Raw genomic sequence first — 22952 nt, 5'->3', positions numbered from 1 at the left:
ATTAAACATTAATTATACAGGGCTATACAGAGCTGCCTTCAGATGTCTTCTAAAGGTTATATAGTTGTACTCATCTCCTTGACATGTGATGGGAGAGCATTTCACAGGGTGGGTGCCACTACCAATAAGACCCTCTGCCTGGTTCCCTGTAGCTTCACTTCTCATAGTGAGGGAACCACCAGAAGGCCCTCAGAGCTGGACCTCAGTGTCCGGGCTGAATGATGGGGGTAGAGACACTCCTTCATAATGATGACATGGTCATTACCCTTCATACAAGCAATGAAAATAAAGTAGATTACATTTCCTGGTTATGTTGGACACTTCAATCAACTCTTGGGCTCTGGCTGCGTTATAGTAAACACAATATATAGGTTCTAGGTACATGTCGAGTTGACCTAACAATGTGTGTTTTCCTTATTGTCGTTATTAATGATTAAATGTATTACACACCCTTCAGCATTGGGTCCCAGGACAGGTTACACTCTGGATGCGAACGGGATCCGTTCCAGAGCCCTGTTCGCATCCTGAAGCAAATGTAACCCATGTCCGCGCGTCTGCGTGGGTCGCAATCCGCCGCTTCCGCGCACGCTTCTGTGCGAACGGCGAAACATGGAAGTAACACGCTCCGTTACTTCAGGGTCGCTGTGGAGCGCAACCCGAAAATGCTTGACCCGAAGCTACTTCAACCTGAGGTATGACTGTACAACAATTTAAAATTCAGAATTTAAAAACAGTTAAAACAGATTTCAGTCACAGCACTAGGGTGGACAGGAGTCGGGAGAGCTACTGGCTGAGGAAGAGTGGGGTGGGGGGAGCACACCGCCTCTGGTACCACGATCTTGGTGGGGTGCCATCGCGGCTGCCCCCCTCGTGCTGGGCGTCATGCCCCTTTGGGTGGTGTGCCATGCCCCTGGGACGTGCGCCAGCCATGCCCCCGCCTGCTCTCCACCCCCAGTGCTGGAGCATGAAGCTCCGCCACTGTGGAGAGGGCACATGATTGCATGTCCTCCTGCCACCCAGGCCCCACATTCAGGAGGACATGAAGAAAGTGCTCTAGTCCCACAGCTCTTTACAGTAGATAGAAAGTGACTGAGCAGTGGGAGGAAGGCAGGTACTTGCAACGATCCACAGAAGACAGAAATGGGCTCAGATCTGTGGTCATGTCCACATCATGCATTTAAAGTGCATGGCTTGCCCCAAAGAACCACGGGAGCTGTTGTCTATTGAGGAACTGTTTCTCCGTGAGGAGCAAACTACAGCTCCCAGAATTCCTTGAGAGGAAGCCAGCCCCTCTCAATGTATGGTATGGATGTGACCTGTGCCAGATATCTGGAAGCCCCCTTTGGCTAGAGATCAAATTCAGCTTTTGGGGTTTGCCCCTGCCTTGCGCAAAAGAAAAAAGAAGAAAAAGAGGAGGCCTTCGTGAAAGCAAAGCCAAGGCCAAGTAGAACGGAAGCATCTTTATAACGAACTTACAAACCTGACTCTCCCAGCCAAATTAAAACTTTCCCATTCATACGGGACATCATGGGAACTGGTATGAGTGAACTGAATGCAAATGTTGTTCCCTTCCTCTCCCTCCGATTGCTATTCAGACCTGCTCTTTTCCCCCATGCCAAGGGAAATTTCCAAAAGCGAGTAAACACCCCTGGGGCGAGCCTGCAGTGAGCAGTTGCTGTGACTACGAAACCTGCTTTTCTATCTGTTGCACACATAACTGCCCTCTGAGCCTCGGCTTCTGCAACCATCCGGGGGTGTGGGTGTGTGGGTGTGTGGGTGGGTGTGCTCAGCCTTTCGCTTGCATTGAGAAATGACGACCGTTCTTTTTCTTTCTTTCTTCCCTTCTTTCTTTGTTTTGCAACAGGGACAGGGACAGAATGAGGCCAAAGGTTGACCTAGCCAGGATATTTCGTAAACTGGCTTGAACGGCGCGCAAGCACTCATTAATGGAACCAGTTAACAGATAAGCTCTTGGGGACGACTAGTTCGCTTCTGAGGACACCCATCTAGGCAACGAGCCAGAAGACACGTTTCCATGCCGTGACGTCAGAGGCGAGCCTCCAGACGGTGGGATGGACTGCGACCCAAGAAGAGTACTTAAGCAAGGAAGCTGCTTTCTGGAAGACCAGAGGTTTGGGACAGAGCTTGTCCCTAAGCAACACCTTACTGCTTGAAAGAACCTGCGAAATCCTCTCCGAGCCTGAGAACAGAGGCAGCTCCGAAAAGGTAAGTATATAACTTGGATTCACTTCTAACCTTGATATAGACACTTTCAGTTTCAGATGACCTCTTGTTTCTCAATCTGATGCTAGGTGCTTCTTGATCATGAGGAAGGGCTGTAGAAGTTGAAGAGCACCTGCATTGAATGCAGAAGATTTCAACCTGTTGGGTGTGACTGACTGCCTGAAACCCTGGTGTGCCACTTGCCATCGGTGTAGACCAGTTTTTCTCAACCTGCGGGTCCCCAGATGTTGTTGGATTACAACTCTCAACATTCCTAGCCAGCATGACCAGTGGTCAGGGATGATGGGAGTTGTAGTCCAACAACATCTGGGGACCCACAGGTTGAGAACCGCTGGTGTAGGCAAAACAAAAAAAATTCCTTCCAGTAGCACCTTAAAGACCAACTAAGTTAGTTCTTGGTATGAGCTTTCGTGTGCATGCACACTTCTTCAGATAGGTATTCAGATTGGTATCTGAAGAAGTGTGCATGCACACGAAAGCTCATACCAAGAACTAACTTAGTTGGTCTTTAAGGTGCTACTGGAAGGAATTTTTTTTGTTTTGACTATGGCAGACCAACACGGCTACCTATCTGTAACTGGTGTAGGCAATACTGAGATGGACCGATGCTCTGACTCAGCATAAGGCAGCTTCCTATGTTCCGATCACTGCAAGTATTTTAAACTAATCTTTCCAACCCAGATCTGTTACACTACATACTGTCTCTCCCCCCCCCAGCCCCCTTCCAGCTTGCAATTCCTATTACGGACCCCCAACCCCGAGCCTTGCAAAGAACGGGTGATGCCATCCCAGCCGCGGGCACAGAGGAGCGCCACCCCAAAGTTCGTCCAGGGAGACCTGAAGAGCCTGGCGCCAGATGTGAGGGACTTTGTTGAAAGCAACGCTGAGCTCTGCCAGCCGGAAGCTGTCCACATCTGCGATGGCTCAGAGCATGAGAACAAAAGGATCTTGGAGCTCATGGTGGAGGAAGGCATGATTAAGAAGCTTGGCAAATATGAGTATTGGTAAGTGGGGTGTGATTTGTGCGTATTTGTGTGTGCATGCCACTGTAGTGAGGGTGACTGAAGCTTAAGATGGGATCCCTTCAGCAGCTGCTGTTTGGTCTGCCTTAAGCCTGGGGTTTGTTGATACCATCAGTTTTAATGTCCCTGCTTGCTAGTTTACTAGAGTGCTGTGCTCAGTGTTTCAACGTAATCACTCCAGCCTCGCTGATTTATTTTGCTAAGCAGATGGCAGGTTAGTGGTCCAGGATGGCCAGGAGATGTTTCTTACATGGGACCTAATATTTAGAGAAAGGGAGGGAAACAGCTGGAGAGTTTGGGGAGTGGGGAAGCTTGGGAAAGCTGGCGCATCCTACAACCTCCATCTAGAGTAGGTGGGAGACCTGTGGTCTTCCAGATGTTGTTAGACTGCAACACCAATCAGCCCTCACCAGCATGGCAATGTTCAGGGTTGAAGGGAACTGTTGTCCAGCTACATCTTGAGGTTCACAGGATCCCCACCCCAGTCTAAAGGGAGGAGCAGGGGTGTGTGGGTAGGTGTTTGAGAGAAAGAGAGAGAGGGCGGCTGTGTTGTAAATAATAGTCCTTTCATACTCAAATATCATAGTATGGTAGATTTGTACTGGAATCTTGTAATTATTAATATCAGGCTGACTGGCAGAATCCGAGACCATGGAGAAGAGTCGGTGGAGGAAGATTGGAAGAAATTTAAAGACTGTCTACAGAAACATTGTAAAATTAATGAATGTTAGAAGGTTGTTGGAATGAAGCTATGTGGTTTTAGCAGAAATGTTATAAAGGTTTAGGAAAAAACAGACTGTTAATTGGTGAAAGGAGGGAAAGTTAAGTTATATTATATTAAGATAAATTACAGGACAAAAATTGGAAAAGATGGAAAGGATTTGCTGAAATAGCTAACCGAACTAGAATACAAAAAAGGGAGGTGTGAGGAGGTCAAGGAAACAAGCAAATGAAAGATAAGTTATGTGAAGGTTTGATGTGTTTTTTACTTGTTTCTATTTTTCTGCTTTTTTCTCTGTTTCTCTCTTTTTTTCTTATTGCGATGTGCTGTTTTGTTTTTGTTTAATATGGTGTTTTTATTTTTTTATTTTTGTAACTTTTAAAACTTTAATGAATATTGTTTTCAAATAAATAAATAAATAAATAAATAAATAAATAAATAAATAAATAAATAAATAAATGTTATTAATATCAGGCAGAGCAACCCAGAAACTTTTGTGCCAGACTGGATTGGGTCTCGCCGGATGAAGATGGAGCTCACTTTCCCACCAGCTGCCTGCCAGGCATGTGGGTTGGTGGAAGTGTTGCTGGAAATCCACAAAACAAGGCTTTCCAGGGAAGGGAAATCTCCCTGTCCCCCCCCACTTCTGCCTCAGCTCCCGTGTGCTGCAGGGCTGCAGATACGGCGGTGGCTCCTTTGCTCTGCAAAGCCACACCAGGCAGGGAAGGCGTTCAGGTTGTTTCCTAAATAGCTGAAGTGCAGGTGTCCTGCTCCTTCTCTCCACAGCTTTTTGGCTCGTACAGATCCGAGGGACGTGGCCAGAATCGAAAGCAAAACTGTCATCGTCACTCAGGAGCAGCGAGACACCATCCCGATCCCGAAGAGTGGGGTGAGCCAGCTGGGAAACTGGATGTCTGAAGAGGACTTTGAGAAAGCCTTCAGCGTCCGATTCCCTGGGTGCATGAAAGGTGCGAGAGTTTTCTCTATCGCAATGCCAAATTCCTGCCCTCGAGTTTAGATAATCGCCCTCCTGTGCAAAAGAGGATTCCTTCTAATGTTTTGAGTGCAAAAAAAGTTAGCCTCCCCTGTTTTTCAAAATACCATCTAAAATAAAAGGAGAGAAGAGAGGGTTTGGGGTGGTAAGGAGACATGTAAGGTACAGACTCCCAGCTTACCTTTACAGTGGTCTTGGTTGCTGTTTTGAAATCCTTTTTCGGCTTCTCTTTTGCAGGGCGCACCATGTATGTCATCCCTTTCAGCATGGGGCCCATTGGTTCCCCTATATCCAAGTTTGGGATTGAGCTGACAGATTCTCCTTATGTGGTGGCCAGCATGAGGATCATGACTCGGATGGGGACGTCTGTCCTAGAGGCCCTGGGCAACGGGGAATTTGTGAAATGCCTCCATTCAGTTGGGTGCCCTTTGCCATTGAAAAGTAAGCCATTCTCAGTGCAAAGTCTTCGTTACTTTATGGTCCTGGATACTTTACTATACAGGGTTGCCAGGCAGCTCATCATCCCGATGGACCAGAAATTGCTCACTGAAGATGCTTTGGAACAGCTGGGTTTCTTTTAAATGTTCTCCCAGATCTTGCTTCTGCAGATTCAATGACATCTGGTCTTACAGAAAATGGAGAGAGTTTTGCCTACCTCTCTATCAAACAGGATGTTTCAAGAATTAACTGTTTTCCAAAAACACTAGTTGCTGATATTGCTGCTGTTAGCTGTGCAGACAGCACTATAGTGACACCTAGTGCTGGAAAACAAACATTGAAATTAAGTTTTGGTAGAGTAAGACTCGGGACGCGGGTGGCACTGTGGGTTAAAGCCTCAGCACCTAGGACTTGCCGATCGAAAGGTCGGCGGTTCGAATCCCCGCGGCGGGGTGCGCTCCCGTTGCTCGGTCCCAGCGCCTGCAACCTAGCAGTTCAAAAGCACCCCGGGTGCAAGTAGATAAATAGGGACTGCTTACTAGCGGGAAGGTAAACGGCGTTCCGTGTGCTGCGCTGGCTTGCCAGATGCAGCTTCTCACGCTGGCCACGTGACCCGGAAGTGTCTGCGGACAGCGCTGGCCCCCCGGCCTATAGAGTGAGATGGGCGCACAACCCTAGAGTCTGTCAAGACTGGCCCGTACGGGCAGGGGTACCTTTACCTTTACCTTTTACAGTAAGACTGCCTGCAGGGGTTACATTCTGGGGATCGTGCCTAAAGCTAAAATCGCATACAGTCAAAACGCATTGGATTCAAAGGCAGGTGGGATTGCCAAAATCATTTTCCCCAGAACTCCACCCCCTTTAAAATTTATATATATTTTTGCCACATGCATAAAGCTGAATGCGCACAAGTTGTGGGCTTACTGTGTACCAAACAAAAGTAAAAGAAATATGCATGCGGTCCAGTTTTAAAAGGATGCATCTTAAAAGAAGGAGAAGGTTGCAGTTTTATCCAGGTCACCAATCACAATAAATAACGTGCTTTGCTTAATTTCTTTCGTAGAGCCTCTGGTAAATAACTGGCCCTGTAACCCAGATCTGACTCTGATTGCTCACATCCCGGATCACAGAGAGATCATTTCCTTTGGAAGCGGCTATGGAGGAAATTCCCTCCTGGGAAAGAAGTGCTTTGCTCTCCGGATCGCCAGCAGGATCGCCAAGGAAGAGGGCTGGCTTGCCGAACACATGCTGGTAGGGGAAAGTTTTAACAATAAATGTGTTGCTTGCACTGGTGTTGTTGCAACCGAAGGCACAGTGAACGGCAGTAAGCGGCTTCATTTCTATGGAAGAAGAAAGAGCTTGAAGGCATGGGTGGGATGCCCGCAGCTAAAAAAACCATGGCTCAGCAGTGAGATCCTTCAATTGGTGACACTTGGCAAGTCACTCTCACTCAGCCTCAGTTCTCATCTGTTAAATGGGAATAACCATATTGACTAACCTTTAAGTTTTTTGGGAATGTTTGAGATTCTCTGATTTTCCCTAGTCTTAGGACATACGTGTTGTTACATGCCATAAGGAGAGAAGGGCAGGAGGAAAGCAGACCTCTATTTAATCTTATAGGGGTTCTTATACAGGGGCTCTCTCTTCATATAGGGACTAGATCAGAGCCTGTTCAATAGTAGCAGTAATATATTTAGTTACAGAAAACCTGTGTGTAGTGGCTGGAGTGTTGGGCAGGTCCTAAATCCTCAGTCAGTGGGCCAGTGATTCTCTGTCAGCCTACCTAAATACCTAAACAGAGACTAAATGGGGTTGAGAAGTCCATATTCTCCAGGGATTGCAAATTGTGCACAATTTTACCATGTTCTAAAATCAAATATTATATTTCCTCCATGACATTTCAGAACTTCACTTGGTAGCTTTGCTCTTCAGTTTGAAAAAGTCCCGCAATGGTTCAGAGATTAGCTGGTTTATTACTTATGCTTTGCAGTTGTTAATATTACTGTTTTGGCCTGAATATAAGCTTCACTCCTGCCCCCTTCCAAATTCTGAACTCGAAAAGTTAAAGTGCCGCTTAAATCCGCAACCTTACGAAAATTGGCTTTTACAAGATCGCTGCTGAAACAGACATACAGTAAAACAGAACGGGTGTGAGTGCCTGTGGGATTTTAAGGGAGCGGCTTAAATTCGGGTATTGTCTTTTTTTCTCTCTCCCTCCCCCCATGAATTTTAAAGGTGTGGCTTATATTTGGGTGCAGCTTATATTTGGGCCAATACGGTATTGTTGTCAGCTGCATGGCACTCCTTAAGAGAGTGGGGTTTTTTCTCCCCTAAATAGATATTGGGTATCACAAATCCGGAAGGTGAAAAGAAATATTTTGCTGCCGCCTTCCCAAGTGCATGTGGAAAAACCAACTTGGCCATGATGAACCCAACTCTGCCAGGGTGGAAAATCGAGTGTGTTGGGGATGATATTGCTTGGATGAAATTTGATGACCAAGGTAACCTCTTTAGCATCCAAGTGGGGATTTAGCCAGGGATGTTGATGTTCCAGAGCTGTTTGATATCAGTGGTTGAAACCAGCAGTTGAGCCAATAGCAAAAGTTGGGTGAGGTAGACAGTTTCTTGGTCCCATCTGGTATGGGGCAGGAGCCACAGTTTCTTGTTGGCAAACTCAATCTGACCTCGCTATGGTGAAACAGCCTTCTGGTCTTTCAACGGGTTTCCAGGCCATGTGTTACCATGACCCCGTACAACTTTCTAAAGCGACTTGATCAAATATGCATTGGCTGCAGCATGGACGCATGCTGAAAGAACCATGTATCTGGTTCACCATGTCAATGCAGTGAAGACCACTTCACTGAATAAAAAAACGCACTGATAATGTTTGTGTGAACAGACTGTACTTGCTGTCAGGAAAGCCTGGTGTCAGATGATGGAAGAACAGATAGTTTCCTACTCACAACCTCTGGTAGTTAGGGGCACTTGCTCTAGCTTGTTTCTGAGGCAGTTTTCACACATGCTTCTCAAATTATTTTCATTTTTACACCCTCTCTTCCTCCCACATGTAACAAGAAATGCAGCGTTAAGTATATTTGTATTGGGTTCTTAAATAATCTGGTAGCGGTTCAGAAATATGGGATAGCTCAGTTGGCAGAGCATGATACTCTTAATCTCAGGGTTGTGGGTTCGAGCCCCACGTTGGGCAAAGGATTCCTGCATTGCAGGGGGTTGAGCTAGATGTATCCTCAGGGGTCCCTTCCAGCTCTATGACTCACAGTGGCATTTTGAACTTCTCGCATTTTTTGTGGCCCCTGCGTTAGAAGTGATCAGATGAAATGCATTTTTACCCTCCCTCCCATCACTTTTTCAATACAACTGTACCCACTTTGGAGCGGCTTGTTCTTACATTTCTCCCCCCTCCCTCAATAATTTTTATTATTTTTTCCCAAATGTCTTAAACACAATACAGCTTAACAATGTTACTCTCCTTTCAATCTATATCTTATTCAAATTAACTTCCCTCCACCCCTCCCTCTTCTGGCTTCTCTACATTGCTCTTACTTAAGCATGATTACTATATCTACCTATATGTATATATATACTCTGGCTTCTCCTCAGATCGTATAACTCTTTCGCCTTTTGTTCTTACATTTCAAAGCCCTTCATGAAGAACTGCCTGTGTGTGCAAAGTCTTGTCAGTTTCACCATTGCTGAGAAAACCAGCAACCCACTCACCCAGTCTTTTTTCCTGTCACCCTTCCTTCTTCTGCTACAGGATGTGGAAAGAGAGTGAATATATTTTTAACCCTCCAGTAAAACCATGTACGGAAGGGATGCGGGTGGCGCTGTGGGTTAAACCACAGAGCCTAGGACTTGCCGATCAGAAGGTCGGCGGTTTGAATCCCTGCGACGGGGTCACCTCCCGTTGCTCGGTCCCTGCTCCTGCCAATCTAGCAGTTCGAAAGCACGTCAAAGTGCAAGTAGATAAATAGGTACTGCTCCGGCAGGAAGGTAAATGACGTTTCCGTGCACTGCTCTGGTTTGCCAGAAGCGGCTTAGTCATGCTGCCACATGACCCGGAAGCTGTACGCCGGCTCCCTCGGCCAATAAAGCGAGATGAGCGCCGCAACCCCAGAGTTGCTCACGACTGGACCTAATGGTCAGGGGTCTCTTTACCTTTTAAAACCATGTACGCTCACTTCAGTGTTACAAAAAGAAACGGATAAGGCTTTCTCCTAACTTCGAGATTTATTTTTTTCCCCTGGAGGGTTGCAAATTAGGAAAAAAATAGCAGTGGTTTAGGCTCAAAGGATACCTACACTATGACACTGCATCCAAGTTTAGCCCCATGCAAAATAAGCAGGTGGAAATATTGTCTCCTGCAGAGCAGTGACATTTAAAGAGGGAATATCACAGAAACACATATAGTATCCATTAATTGATGCAGGGAAGGATCCCAAGTGAGTGCTAATTAGAGCGCTTTAAAATGCATTTGCAGTTTTGGCATAACCAGATGGGAACCATCAGCAGTGGCGCCAAAGTTGAGAAGCCTGAAAATAGTATTTGTGAGCTGAGGAGCAGAAGAGTTTTGTTAAAGAGTTGGAAAGGATTGAATGAGGAATGGGTATGTATTGGGGAGGTGGGGAGTGAGTGAAGCAGAGACAAGGTCTCCGAACCTCACTCTGCTTCTAAAATTCCCCAGGTAACCTCAGAGCCATCAATCCAGAGAATGGCTTCTTCGGAGTGGCTCCTGGGACGTCAGTGAAAACAAACCCCAACGCTATGAAGACCATACGGAAGAACACCATCTTCACCAACGTGGGAGAAACCAGTGACGGAGGCGTGTACTGGGAAGGCATGGAAAAGCAGTTTGCGCCCGGGGTGACGATCACTTCATGGAAGAACAAGGAATGGACAGCCAAGAGCGGTACAATTCACTCCAGTTAACGGCTCCCTGTTTCTTTTATTGCCATTGCATTTTCGGTTAATGGTGCCACTATAAATATCTGTTATATTTGCACAGGGGAACCTTGTTCCCACCCCAATTCCCGGTTCTGCTCTCCGGCCAACCAGTGCCCCATTATTGACCCTGCCTGGGAGGCTCCAGAAGGAGTGCCAATCGAGGGGATCATATTTGGAGGACGGAGACCTGAAGGTAAGAGTCTCAAAAGGGGGCTGTCTGTTCTATTTAATAATAATAATAATAATAATAATAATAATAATAATAATAATAATAATAATTTATTATTTATACCCCACCCATCTGGCTGGGCTTCCCCAGCCACTCTGGGCGGCTCCCCCCCCCCAAATTTAAAATACTGTAATACATCAAACATTAAAAGCTTCCCTAAAAAGGGATGCCTTCAGATGTCTTCTAAAAGTCTGGTAGATGTTGTTCTCTTTGACATCTGATAGGAGGGCGTTCCACAGGGCAGGCACCACTACCGAGAAGGCCCTCTGCCTGGTTCCCTGTAACTTGGCTTCTCGCAGTGAGGGAACCACCAGAAGGCCCTCGGTGCTGGACCTCAGTGTCCGGGTAGAACGATGGGGGTGGAGATGCTCCTTCAGGTATACAGGACCGAGGCCGTTTGTGCTTATTTGCTGCATTTACATAGGATGCCCATACAAAAATTACCTGGGTATCTATTAGATGTTACAGTGGAACTTCAGTTCCCAAATGTTTTGTTCTTGAACGCTGAAAACCCGGCAGTAAATGCTTCTGTTTTCAAACGTTTTCCGGAACCCGCACATCCGATGCAGCTTCCGCTGAGTGCAAGAAGCTCTTGCAATCAATGGGAAGCCATGCCTTGGTTTTCAAACATTTCAGAAGCCGAACGGGCTTCCAGAATGGATTTCATTCATGAATCGAGGTACCACTGTACCATCAAGTACACAGTGCTGCATCAGGTGTAAATTCTTTTGCAAACTATCCTGAAATCCATTTGTTTTAAAATTATAACAAAAATATAAACCAATAAATAAATGCCAAGGTGAGGGTGAAACTTGGGTACATGGCTCCCATTTTTGGTATTTTTGGCTATGAATTTGGGATATGAATCTATGAATTTCAATTTTGCTCAGTTCCTAATTTTTCCAGACTTCAGTTCTCATTTCTGCATCTGTTTACATTTTTTAAAAAATAATCCTCATGAAAGTTCATTAGCAGCTTAGTGACGGTTTCACTTAATAAAATGCATTTTGGCACGTTATTTTCACCAACATGTACACACACTAACAGACGTGATGATTTTTGCATGCATTTTTATTTGCAGAACTGAATCGCAAAATTCAGCAAAGTGCAGTTTCCAAATAACAGCTGTGTTTTGGTCTGCATATAGTTTGGGGAAGTGTACATTAGGTATGTCCGCATTAAAAACACTAGCCAGACTAAGTTTCTGCTCCATCCCTAGTGTAGAGTAATGCCTAAGCTCCAATCCATGAGGATGTGTCAGGATGCTGGGAGCACACACAGCCTCTTTAGTGAGGAGGGACCAGGGAAAGTGGCAAATTCTCACCACCCGCTGGACCCTCTTGCTACCCTTGTTGCTGCTCAAAAGTTGCTTTAAAGAGGCAGAGGCCATTGGTAACCTAAACATCCCTCCCTGACTCCTTGTATCTTAAGATAGCCTAGCCTCTTTCTTGATTGAACAGTTGAAGGTCTGAATGGGTTAGATAAACCACAAGAAGGAAGGATGTGCTGTAATCCCAAACTCACAAATTGCTAGCTCCATGCCTCCTCCTGCTGCAGTGTTGGAAAGCATCAAAATTAATAATGTGTGGCACTGCCAACCTTTAAATCAAGGTGGTCCAGCCTGCAGGTCGCAAGAAACCTATGAGGCCTTTATTGGCGACCCTCAGCAATGTTAAAGAAGAGACTAGATTCATGTAGGTAGCTGTGTTGGTCTGACGCAGTCCAAAAAAAATATCAAAAAAGCTTATACCCAAAACTACTTTATTGGTCTCTAAAGTGCTATTGGACAATTTTTAATTCTTTTTAAAGTAGAGATATTAAACATGAAGCATAATTATATATTTTTGTGCAATGCGCGTATAACTGTGTATTAAATTTGTTTCATAGTTAAAGATATTAAATCTAATAATTGTATATTTATTTAATTATGTATATATAATTATATATGTCGGAGCCGCCCCTAGGTCCCAGCTCACAGAGGACCAACGCCCGGCTGTAGTTATGTACAAAAGTCTTTATTGACGTTCAGTTTCCATTTCAAAGCCGCAGCGTGCAGCTCTACGTCTTAAACCCTAGACCGGCGAAGCTCCGTCTGAATCTCCTCCCCTTCCACACCAGTTTAAGACTCTAGCCTTGCTCCACCTCTTCCTTAGCTCCTTCCTCCTCTGGGCCCTCCTGCCCGCTGGGGTTTCATCCTTTCTGGACTCTTCTGACACTGACCCCCCTGATTCTTGCCCCTCTTTCCGGCGGGCTTTAGGACCTGGCTCCCTATCCGGGCTACCTGCTGTGCCGCTCGCCTGTACATTTGAACTTGGCGCGCGCGCCCAACCGGCAACCTTCCTCTTGACCGTTCCCCCGCTCTCCGATGGAGGCGTGGTCAATCCAGACTCATCTTCTCTCGCTGGTGGTGAATACGCTGGCCCCGATACCTGGGACTCCTCTCCCCCACTACGCTCTGGTGGGGAAGCTGGTCCTGATTTCCAACTGCTGCTCTGGGAGTCCCCGCTGGCCCCTTGCTTCTGGGGTGTCCCCCTTGGGGCCCCCCTTGCCCTGGCCACCGGCGCCCCCTTCTGTGAATCTTCCGATTCGCTGGAGAGGCTCATGGAATCTCTCGGGCTACTGTCATCTTCTCCTGCGCTGCCCTCGGATTGCTCCCCCTCGCTCTCCATCTCCTCCCCTCCCTGCGCTCCCGCTGCGTCCCTGACAATATATATTACAGTCATACCTTGTGTTGCGTCCGCTTCATGTTGCGTCTTTTCACGTTACATCTTGCAGCAACCCAGAAGTACTGGAACAGGTTACCTCTGGGTTTCACCGCTCACGCATGCACAGAAGTGCTAAATCGCGCTTCGCACATGTGCAGAAGCGCCAAATCGCGCCGCACGCATGCACAGACACAGCACTTTGAGTTGCGGGCATTTCACATTACGGACGGACCTCCAGAACGGATCCCGTCCATAACACAAGGTACCACAGTGGTACCTCGGTTTTCAAGCATCTCAGAAGCCGAGCGTTTTGGTTTTCAAACGCCCAAAACCCAGAAGTAATTGCTTCTGTTTTCAAACACACTTTAGAAGTCAAACGGTTGCCGCTGCATGTTTTTCAGTTTTTCTAATTGAACTTGCAGCTAGCCCTTTGCACCTCGGTTTTTGAACATTTCGGAAGTCAAACAGTCTTCTGGAACGGATTACCTTTGAGAACCGAGGTTCCACTGTAATGCTAAATATATTGCAAACACTGGTGTGGAATTTTAATTCAGTGTGTGTGGCCCACGGGTTCTGTGTCAAAGTACTCCTGCGGCCCATTTGGTATGGAAAGTTGGACTGCCCTGCTCTAAATATTACAGCTGTTCCTGTTCTCTCCAGGTGTGCCTCTGGTCTATGAGGCCCTTAACTGGCAGCACGGAGTGTTCGTAGGTGCAACGATGAGATCAGAAGCAACAGCTGCCGCTGAACATAAAGGTAAGTCAGACTATAATAACGCTTCCGCATTTAAATAGCCCGTCTCATTATTTTCACCTGGAAATTGCTGACACTTAGTTGCTGGAACTTATTTCCTTTCTTTCTTAGTGTGAATATATTGATGGCAGCATAGCCGTTGTGAGTAATTAGGGCTGGTGAAAAGATCTTATGGTTCCAAGGTCTGGAGAGATTTGCAATTTACTATTTTAGGGGTGCGAGGCAGGGACTTAATGACGTTGCTTCTTCGGTGTTTGTGAGAACCAAGTTACTCATTGGCAGCCCATTAGCCAAACTTTGCTCTCCCCCGGTTGTTGTCCCACGTAGGCAAAAGGATTTTGGGCTTGCCAGTAGTAGGTTTTCGTGCAAATTTGGACTGGGGTGTTGAAACACACACTCCTTTTCGTTGTGGCCTTCTGGCAAAACTTATCTGTTGATCGGACACCTAAAATAATAGCTTATTTGGCTGCATGGTAGCTCTTAAGTGCTGACATCTTGGTTCATGAACCAACCCCAGAAACTGGTGCATCCAGACCAGTTTGGAGGAGAGAGTTGCTGTTCTTTTTCTTTTGCACGATCCAGACAAAGCTAAAAATACAGACGACCTAGAAATAAATTAAGATGTCTTGTATATTTTTAATTCTCCTTGAGTTCAGCTGGAAATAAGTAGGTGCGACGTTGTGCGGTTCTGTCTTTATGCAGTGGGGTCTGAAGCAGAGCCTTAGAGACTACAGCCCTGGTCTGGCCACGTCTCAGGACCCAGATAAGCTTCTGGTTTCCCCTGCAGTCACCTGCTCAGTGCTCTTTTGCTTTGGTTCGCATCCTCTGTTCTGCCTGGGCAGCCCAAAGTGCACCCGGGTGGCAGCTCATTGGACCCCTCCTTTGTTTGCTTTGCCATGCTGCAGACCCACCAGTGAGCTGCAACTGGTTTTGCTCATGACAAACATTTGGATTAAGCCATTAACGCTGTACCAATGCTACGCCTGCTTCTGTTTGCAGTAGTCAGCTTATGCCAGGAGTCAGCAAACCTTTTCAGCAGGGGGCCGGTCCACTGTGCCTCAAACCTTGTGGGGGGCCGGACTATATTTTGTATTTTAAATAAAAGGACCCAGAGATGTATTTTAAATAAAAGGACACATTCTACTCATGTAAAAACACGCTAATTCCCGGACTGTCCATGGGCCGGATTTAGAAGGCGATTGAGCCAGATCCAGCCCCCAGGCCTTAGTTTGCCTACTCATGGCTTATGCTCTTTAGCAGTAGCAGTTCGTTAGAGGGAGGAGTTGCAGCCTTCATCTCAAACAACCTTTGGCAACCAGGTTTCTTTGGACTACACCTCCCATCAGCCCCTGCCACCGCAGCTCCAGAGTTGCTTGCACCTTGACTCCTTTGGGATCAGGTTGGCTTCAAGGGCAGAGTTTGGGTTGCTCATTCTGTGTGGGAAGCAGCCGCGGTCCAAGTCAGAACACTAACCCATTAAGCTCAGTATTGTCTTCTGGTTTTTGTTTTGGTCTGCACTGACTTTTTAAATATATATATATATATATTTTACATTTATATACCGCCTTTATCTTCCCAAGGAGCTCCATGTGCTGTACATGGTTCTCCCCTTCCCTGTTTCATCCTCACAGCAACCCTTTGAGGTAGGTTGGGCGAAGAGATGGTGACTGGCCTAAGGCAGGGGACAGCAAACTTTTTCAGCAGGGGCTGGTCCACTGTTCATCAGACCTTGTAGGGGGCTGGACTATTTTTTGGAAAGAAAAAAAAAAAGAACAAATTCCTATGCCCCACAAATAACCCAGAGATGCATTTTAAATAAAAGGACACATTCCACTCATGTAAAAACACGCTGATTCCCGGACTGTCCACGGGCCAGATTTAGAAGGCAATTGGTCCAGATCCAGCCCCCAGGCCTTAGTTTGCCTACCCATGGGCCTAAGGTCACCCAGTGAGCTTCATGGCAGCAAGGGGATTCGAACCGTGGTCTCCCAGGTCCTAGTCCAATACTCTAACCATTACGCCACACTGGATCTCAGGTTGACTGACTGAAATTGAACCTGGGCATACTTGGGATGGAACCTGGGACCTTTTGCATGCATAGCACTGTGTCACTGAACCACAATGGGCATTCCCCAGTCAACCGCAGAATCGATGGTGCTCTGAATGTGGGCAAGAAAGACCCTCGTAACACAATCTTTCCCATTCTCCCCACAGGCAAGATCATCATGCATGACCCCTTTGCCATGCGGCCTTTCTTTGGCTACAACTTTGGCCAGTACCTCTCTCACTGGCTCAGTATGGCGCACCGGCCTGCTGCAAAACTGCCCAAGATCTTCCATGTCAACTGGTTCCGGAAAGACAAGCAAGGGCGGTTCTTGTGGCCTGGTTTCGGCGAGAACTGCCGTGTGCTGCAGTGGATGTTCAACCGAATTCGGGGAGATGCGAGTGCGCAGCTGACAGCCATCGGCTATGTCCCTGATGACATGGGATTGAACTTGAAAGGCTTGGATGGTGTCAACACACAGGAACTGTTTGCCCTTTCCAGAGACTTCTGGGAAAAGGAGGTGGAAGAAATCAAGAAGTATTTTGAAGAGCAAGTCAATGCTGACCTCCCCTATGAGATGGAAAGAGAAGTTATTGCTCTGGAGCAGAGAATAAAGCAGCTGTAACTGATCAAAACCGTATTTGTGGCTTGGTGTGAGAGGGGGAATGAAATACCGTATTTTTCACTCTATAAGATGCACCAGACCACAAGACGCACCTAGTTTTTGAAGGAGGAAAACAAGAAAAGAAATATTGTGAATCTCAGAAGCCAGAACAGCAAGAGGGATCGCTGCGCAGTGAAAGCTCCCTAAGACGCACACACATTTCCCCTTACTTTTTAGGAGGGAAAAAGTGAGTCTTATAGAGCAAAAAATACGGTAAATGCTCTCTTTTCTAGTGACCATGTCTGGAAGCGCACACACACACACACACACACACGAATTAGGATGCAGAGCTATAACTTCTATCGGCCTGTTGAAGTTCTCAGGCTTATCAGAAAATCAAGCTGATGCAGCCTCGATCATCAAGTTGATCAGAGTTGTTGCCTGATAAGCTTGTTTCCACTGTTACTGCACTCGCAAGACAAGAAAGCTGCCCCACGATATCTGCAGTTCTCATGTAACGTCATAAATAATGAGGCAGACAGGGTGAGAGAGTCTTTCCTACCTAAACCTAAGCAGGTGAAAAGGAGTGACCATATTACTTCAACTGGACCTGGGAACATGGGCATAGCCAAGGGAGGGGGGAGCAGCTGCCCCCCTAAATCCTCAAAAAGTATTGAAAAGTATTACAAAAAATCTCAATTAACTGAGGTTCTGCCTGCCTCCTGCAATGTCCCACCACCACCCCCACGCCAAGAAAGGCCCTGGCTACGCCCATGCTTGGGAGCATCCCCTTGGTTTTAATTTCCAACCGTTATCTAAATTTCCAACTGTTAACATATTTGCTCACATGTTAGACTTTGTGTGTTTTTTATTTGAATCACATGCTCTCAGCGACTGTGGTCAATGCTCAGTGTGTTATGCTTAATATCACTGGCACCTGCCCCTGTGACATCACGGCCCCTAGGTCTCGGCTTTGGGCCTTGAAATCTCAGGGTCTGGGGTGCTCTAGGGCTGGGAACCCTATGGAGGATGAAAACAAGACACAGCTACTCTAGCCAGGGTCCAGCACTACATTCTGAAAATTCAAGGTGTCAGCCCCCCCCTTTCCAATTGACTAGCACTGTACAGTGGCACCTCGGGTTAAGAACTTAATTCGTTCTGAAGATCTGTTCTTAACCTGAAACTGTTCTTAACTTGAGGTACCACTTTAGCAAATGGGGGCTCCTGCTGCCGCCATGCAATTTCTGTTCTCATCCTGAAGCGAAGTTCTTAACCCGAGGTACGATTTCTGGGTTAGCAGAGTCTGTAACCTGACGCGTATGTAACCTGAAGCGCCTGTAACCTGAGGTACCACTGTAAAGAAAACCCAGATTCTGCAGAAAGAGGAAACACAGACAAACACATTTGTGGTCTAGGGATGATGGCTTCTGCAGGCAACCACCCAGCCTACAAATCTCGTTAAGGGCGGCTTCATGCAAGGTGCTGAGTAATGTGCAGGGTGGCGATAAGTTTATAATGTAACAGGAAGCCAGAGCCCCCTGCTTGTCCAGCTGCCTGCCACTCTGATTCCAGTCCATGACAGACAACCTGGGGCAGCTCCAAAGCCACTTAGCACAGCTGTGGAGACTGGCCAGGAGGAAACAGATGCTTGAATCGAGGCTTGTGTTTCTATTTGTTTTTTGGCAGGCCGAGCCCTGTGCATCCGTAATTGTTTGAGAGGAGGATACAGAGGCTGCAGCAGCTTCAGTGGTATCTGTTGATGGCTTTTCAAAAGTGGCTTCACCCTAGGAAGGAGGGGACTCAGGTGCGAGCAGACAAGTAGGAGAGGCAGTAGTGGCATGGAAAACAAAGCCAGCTCCTTTGGTAGCTGAGAGTGTAGATAGCGAGAGACCAAGGCCGTATTTCGGTTTGATGAGGCCCTAAGCTACTGAAGGTAATGGGGCCCTTTATATGTCCAGCTGTCCTTTGTCAACTAGCAGGTGGGACCCATTACTGACATAGGAGCCTGCACAACACAAAACACTGTTGCTGTATGTAGGTTTTATTTTATTTGTTTTTTTATCTTATATTTTGGAAATGTACATCCAGGTTTTTTCCTTTAATTTTTTTGGGGGGGCCCATGAGCGTGGGGCCCTAAGCTATAGCTTATACAGTGGTACCTCTGGTTGTGAACGGGGTCTGTTCTGAGCCCCGTTCACAACATGAAAAGAACGCAACCCACAGCAGTGCATCTGCAAATGCACGGGTTGCGATTCACCGCATCTGCGCACGTGTGTGACGTCATTCTGTGCTTCTGTGCATGTGTGAGCAGTGAATCCCAGAAGTAACCCTTTTCGGTACTTTTGGGTCACTGCGGGACGTAACCTGAAAGAACGTAACATGAAGTGGGTGTAACATGAGGTATGACTGTACATAAATCCAGCACTGCAAGAGACACTTAGCCTTCACATGGATTCGCTGAATTGAATTCGAAATTCATGAAACTGATCTATTAGACATCAAGATTGTTGTCCCTCTCTTTTTTTTGCCGACTCCAAAGAGCTAAACAATTAAACCCCTGTGTTGCAAACAAATATCAGTAATATCCAAAGGCCAAGTACAACAATGCAAAGTCAATATAAACTCTTTACTGACTCCAAAAAGCTGGCAGTAACTGGGTGGCTTCCAAGGCAGGAAGACGCAGAAAAATGCCACTCACCCAATTCAACTCTCTGACATGGATGTGGGCGCTGCAGCCAGCAAGGGGACTCCCACAATATCTGGGAGTTCCTAGTTATCATAGGATAATGCAAGGACAGAGGTCTTACTCTGAGCCTGAGGAATTCTGGGTCTCGCAAGTTTTCACAATGAGATCTGGGGATGCTTATTGCTGGACCACAACTCCCATCATCCCTGAACACTGAGCATAATGGAAGTGGCTGATTCATAGAATCATAGAATTGGAAGGGACCCCAAGGGTCATCAAGTCCAACCCCCTGCAATGCAGGAATCTCAACTGGATCATACTTGACAGGTGGCCATCCATCCTCTGCTTAAAAACCTCCAAGGAAGGAGAACCGTGGGGGAGAAGAACCATGCAAACTGCCTTGAGCTCTGAGCTCCTGAGTGAAAGGGTGGGATAAAAATGGAATATCAGGCAAAAAGAAAGAAATGGCAGTGTGATTGTGAATACTAGATGTTCAGAATAAAGCCCATGACTGTGAACATCCATGGGGCATCTAGCCTGCTGCCACTGTTGGAGACAGACTTTGGAGAAGGATTTTGATCTGGTGCAGCAGTGCCCGTTGGGACCTGTGATGCTCCCAGTTCTGCTCCAATTGCTTGTATCTTTGGTAGCAACTGAGAAGACTTCTGCCCAGGGGAAGAACTCTCAAGAAAATATGGCTGTTTTCTCTGATGTGGTTATTTTTGAATTCTCTCTCTCTCTCTCATCAAGATAAAAGTGAAGGGCAGTGCGATTGGGCATACTGTTGCATTTGAAGATAATGCAAAATAATGTATTTAATTGAGCTACTTCATTTCTAATCTGCCCATCCTAAGGGTTTGGGAAAGCGATGAAAATACCAGAAGCGAAAACCAGAATATACCAGCAATCTGATAAAACACCATTAAATATTGAGGGGGTGGGAGGGGGTGGAACTACGATGCAGTGAAAGAAAAAGAAAACATTAAAAAGCTGTGGTGCAGTAAAATAAATACCATACTGATTTACAATCACCAGTGATGCGTAAAACCTACAGCATGGAATTCCATTTCCAATTAGTTTTTAACGAATCCCCAGTGGTGGGTTTCTCCAGAAAATCCATCCACCTTGGGTGCTTTTAAAGGACACATCCATTTTACCCATGGTTGCACGGCATCATATGTCTTGCGGTCTTGAGGGGACAGGAACTCGGCATGATCCAGCTACATTTAAACACTTTAACATCCCCATGATTTCAATAGGAGAGAATTTAGCAGCATCGGGGTTGTTAGGATTCAGTAAACGGTTCCGCAGGAAAAGAGAGTGGTTTGTATATGACCCAAGACCACTGCAATGCATTATATGTAGGGGCCGCCTCTGAAGACGGTTCAAAAACTTCAGCTGGTGAAGAATTTGGCAGTCAGGTTACTCAGCGGGGCAAGACCATTTGAGAATATCCTGGCCCAATAGCATTAGCTGCCAATTAGCTCCTGGACCCAATTCGAAATGTTGGTTTTGACATATACAGTATCAGGAGCTTGTTTTACACTCGAGTAGGACCCTGGCAGAGACACATGCCTGACTGGCATGTTCTCTCCCTCCTGGTCTTTCGTTCGGGAGCTTCATAAGCTTTTTTCTGCCCAAACATCACAGCGACCGATGCCAACAGACACTGGCACACTTAGGGATCCGCAGAGTCTTTGCAGCTTGTGTAACAGACCTCAGCAACTCAGCATTTTGGCTACTTTATTTACATATAAACACACATGGAGCACTGTAACATGGCTCCCTCTCTCTCTAGCATCAGACAGCAAAGACAAAGAACAAAGGACAATAGTCCCACTTCACGGAACACAGTAACACCAACATCCTGTCTCCATCACTTCCCACTTTGTGGAGTCAAAGCATACCACATCATGTGATAGACAAAAATCCCATGACTGCAATCATGGAGCAGGAATTCTAACATACAGTGGTACCTTGGTTCTTGAACGTAATCCATTCTGGGAGTCTGTTTGACTCCTGAAACTGTTCGAAAACCAAGGCGCGGTTTCTGATTGGCTGCAGGAGCTTCCTGCACCCCAGCAGAAACTGCATCGGGCGTTCAGCTTCTGGAAAACATTCTCAAACCGGAACACTTACTTCCGGGTTTGCAAAGTTTGGGAGCTGATTTGTTCGGCAACTAAGCCGTTCAAGAACCAAGGTACCACTGTAAAGCCTTAAATGGCTCAGGACCACAATACTTCAAGGACCTCCTCTCTCCCCATATGAACCAACCAGGGCCCTGCATTGGAGACCCTTCTTTGTGCACCTCCTTTGGAGAGGTTTGAAGGATGGTAACACAAAAATGGGCCTTTTCTGCACTGGCTCTGTTATGTACTGAAGTTCTCACCCTGGGCCAGCAGGGGGATACTGTAGATAATTTTCACTCAGCTCCACATATGCAAATAGGGGATTGAAAGTGACGTTCAGTGATTGGATAGTTACAGAAAGTGGTTACTGTTGCGTTGTAGTGGAGCGCTATATAAGCAGGCTGGCTGAACCCTTCAGTTCAGTTCTGTTCTGGCCTGTGAATAAACGAGCTGTTTGAAGAATCACTGTGTCGTCTGATATGTTCACCCACAACTTAACAGGCTCCCCATTTGTGAAATGTTCTCTCCAAGGAAGCTCACCTGGCACCTTTGTTACATACCTTTATAGGTGCCAATTGAAAACATTTCTCCATAACCAGGCCTTTGACCGATTAAACAATACATGGCCTTTTTAATGTGTTTGTGGGAGCAGGGTTATTGGTTGGCTCTTGTTTTTTGTTGTTGCATATTTTGTAATTTTATATTGTGAACCTCCCAATGATCTTCAGATGAAGGGTGGTACACAAATTCTATTATTATTATTATTATTATTATTATTATTATTATTATTATTATTATTATTTATTAATAATAATAATAAACAACGAATTGTTTCTTAAGTTATTGGGTTGTACACTGCCTCAGTGTTTTTGGTTTTATAGGAGGTATATAAATGACTCTGCTTTTTAAGATGCTGTCTAGGTTTGTCACTGCTTTTCTCCCAAAAAGACGCCTGCTTCTTGGGAGAAAAGCAATGAAAAACCAAGACAGCATCTCAAAAACCAGAGACATCACCTTGCCAACAAAACTCTGTATAGTTAAAGCTATGGTTTTCCCAGTAGTGATGTATGGAAGTGAGAGCTGGACCATAAAGAAGGCTGATCGCTGAAGAATTGATGCTTTTGAATTATGGTGCTGGAGGAGACTCTTGAGAGTCCCATGGACTGCAAGAAGATCAAACCTCTCTATACTGAAGGAAATCAGTCCTGAGTGCTCACTGGAAGGACAGATCCTGAAGCTGAGACTCCAATACTTTGGCCACCTCATGAGAAAAGAAGACTCCCTGGAAAAGACCCTGATGTTAGGAAAGATGGGGGACACAAGGAGAAGGGGACGACAGAGGACGAGATGGTTGGACAGTGTTCTCGAAGCTACCAGCATGAGTTTGACCAAACTGTGGGAGGCAGTGGAAGACAGGA

At 46.2% G+C, this 22952-nt stretch overlaps 1 protein-coding gene across 1 annotated transcript; it reads left to right on the top strand.

Annotated features, from left to right (window-relative positions):
- Positions 1 to 1845: 1845 nt before the first annotated feature.
- Positions 1846 to 16750, top strand: PCK1 (phosphoenolpyruvate carboxykinase 1). The gene is made up of 10 exons (XM_083744841.1): positions 1846 to 2226; positions 2962 to 3248; positions 4774 to 4955; positions 5219 to 5422; positions 6483 to 6670; positions 7758 to 7920; positions 10125 to 10349; positions 10446 to 10577; positions 13979 to 14074; positions 16286 to 16750. The coding sequence occupies exons 2-10, from the start codon at positions 3025 to 3027 to the stop codon at positions 16738 to 16740; spliced, it is 1869 nt and encodes a 622-aa protein (XP_083600967.1). The 5' UTR covers positions 1846 to 2226; positions 2962 to 3024; the 3' UTR covers positions 16741 to 16750.
- Positions 16751 to 22952: the final 6202 nt, after the last annotated feature.

Source organism: Podarcis gaigeae, assembly GCF_964106915.1.
Source record: "Podarcis gaigeae genome assembly, chromosome: 6".
In the NCBI taxonomy this organism is placed as follows: domain Eukaryota; kingdom Metazoa; phylum Chordata; class Lepidosauria; order Squamata; family Lacertidae; genus Podarcis; species Podarcis gaigeae.
Note: the sequence above shows the minus strand (reverse complement) of the source record. Positions and strands in the feature narration are given on the sequence as shown.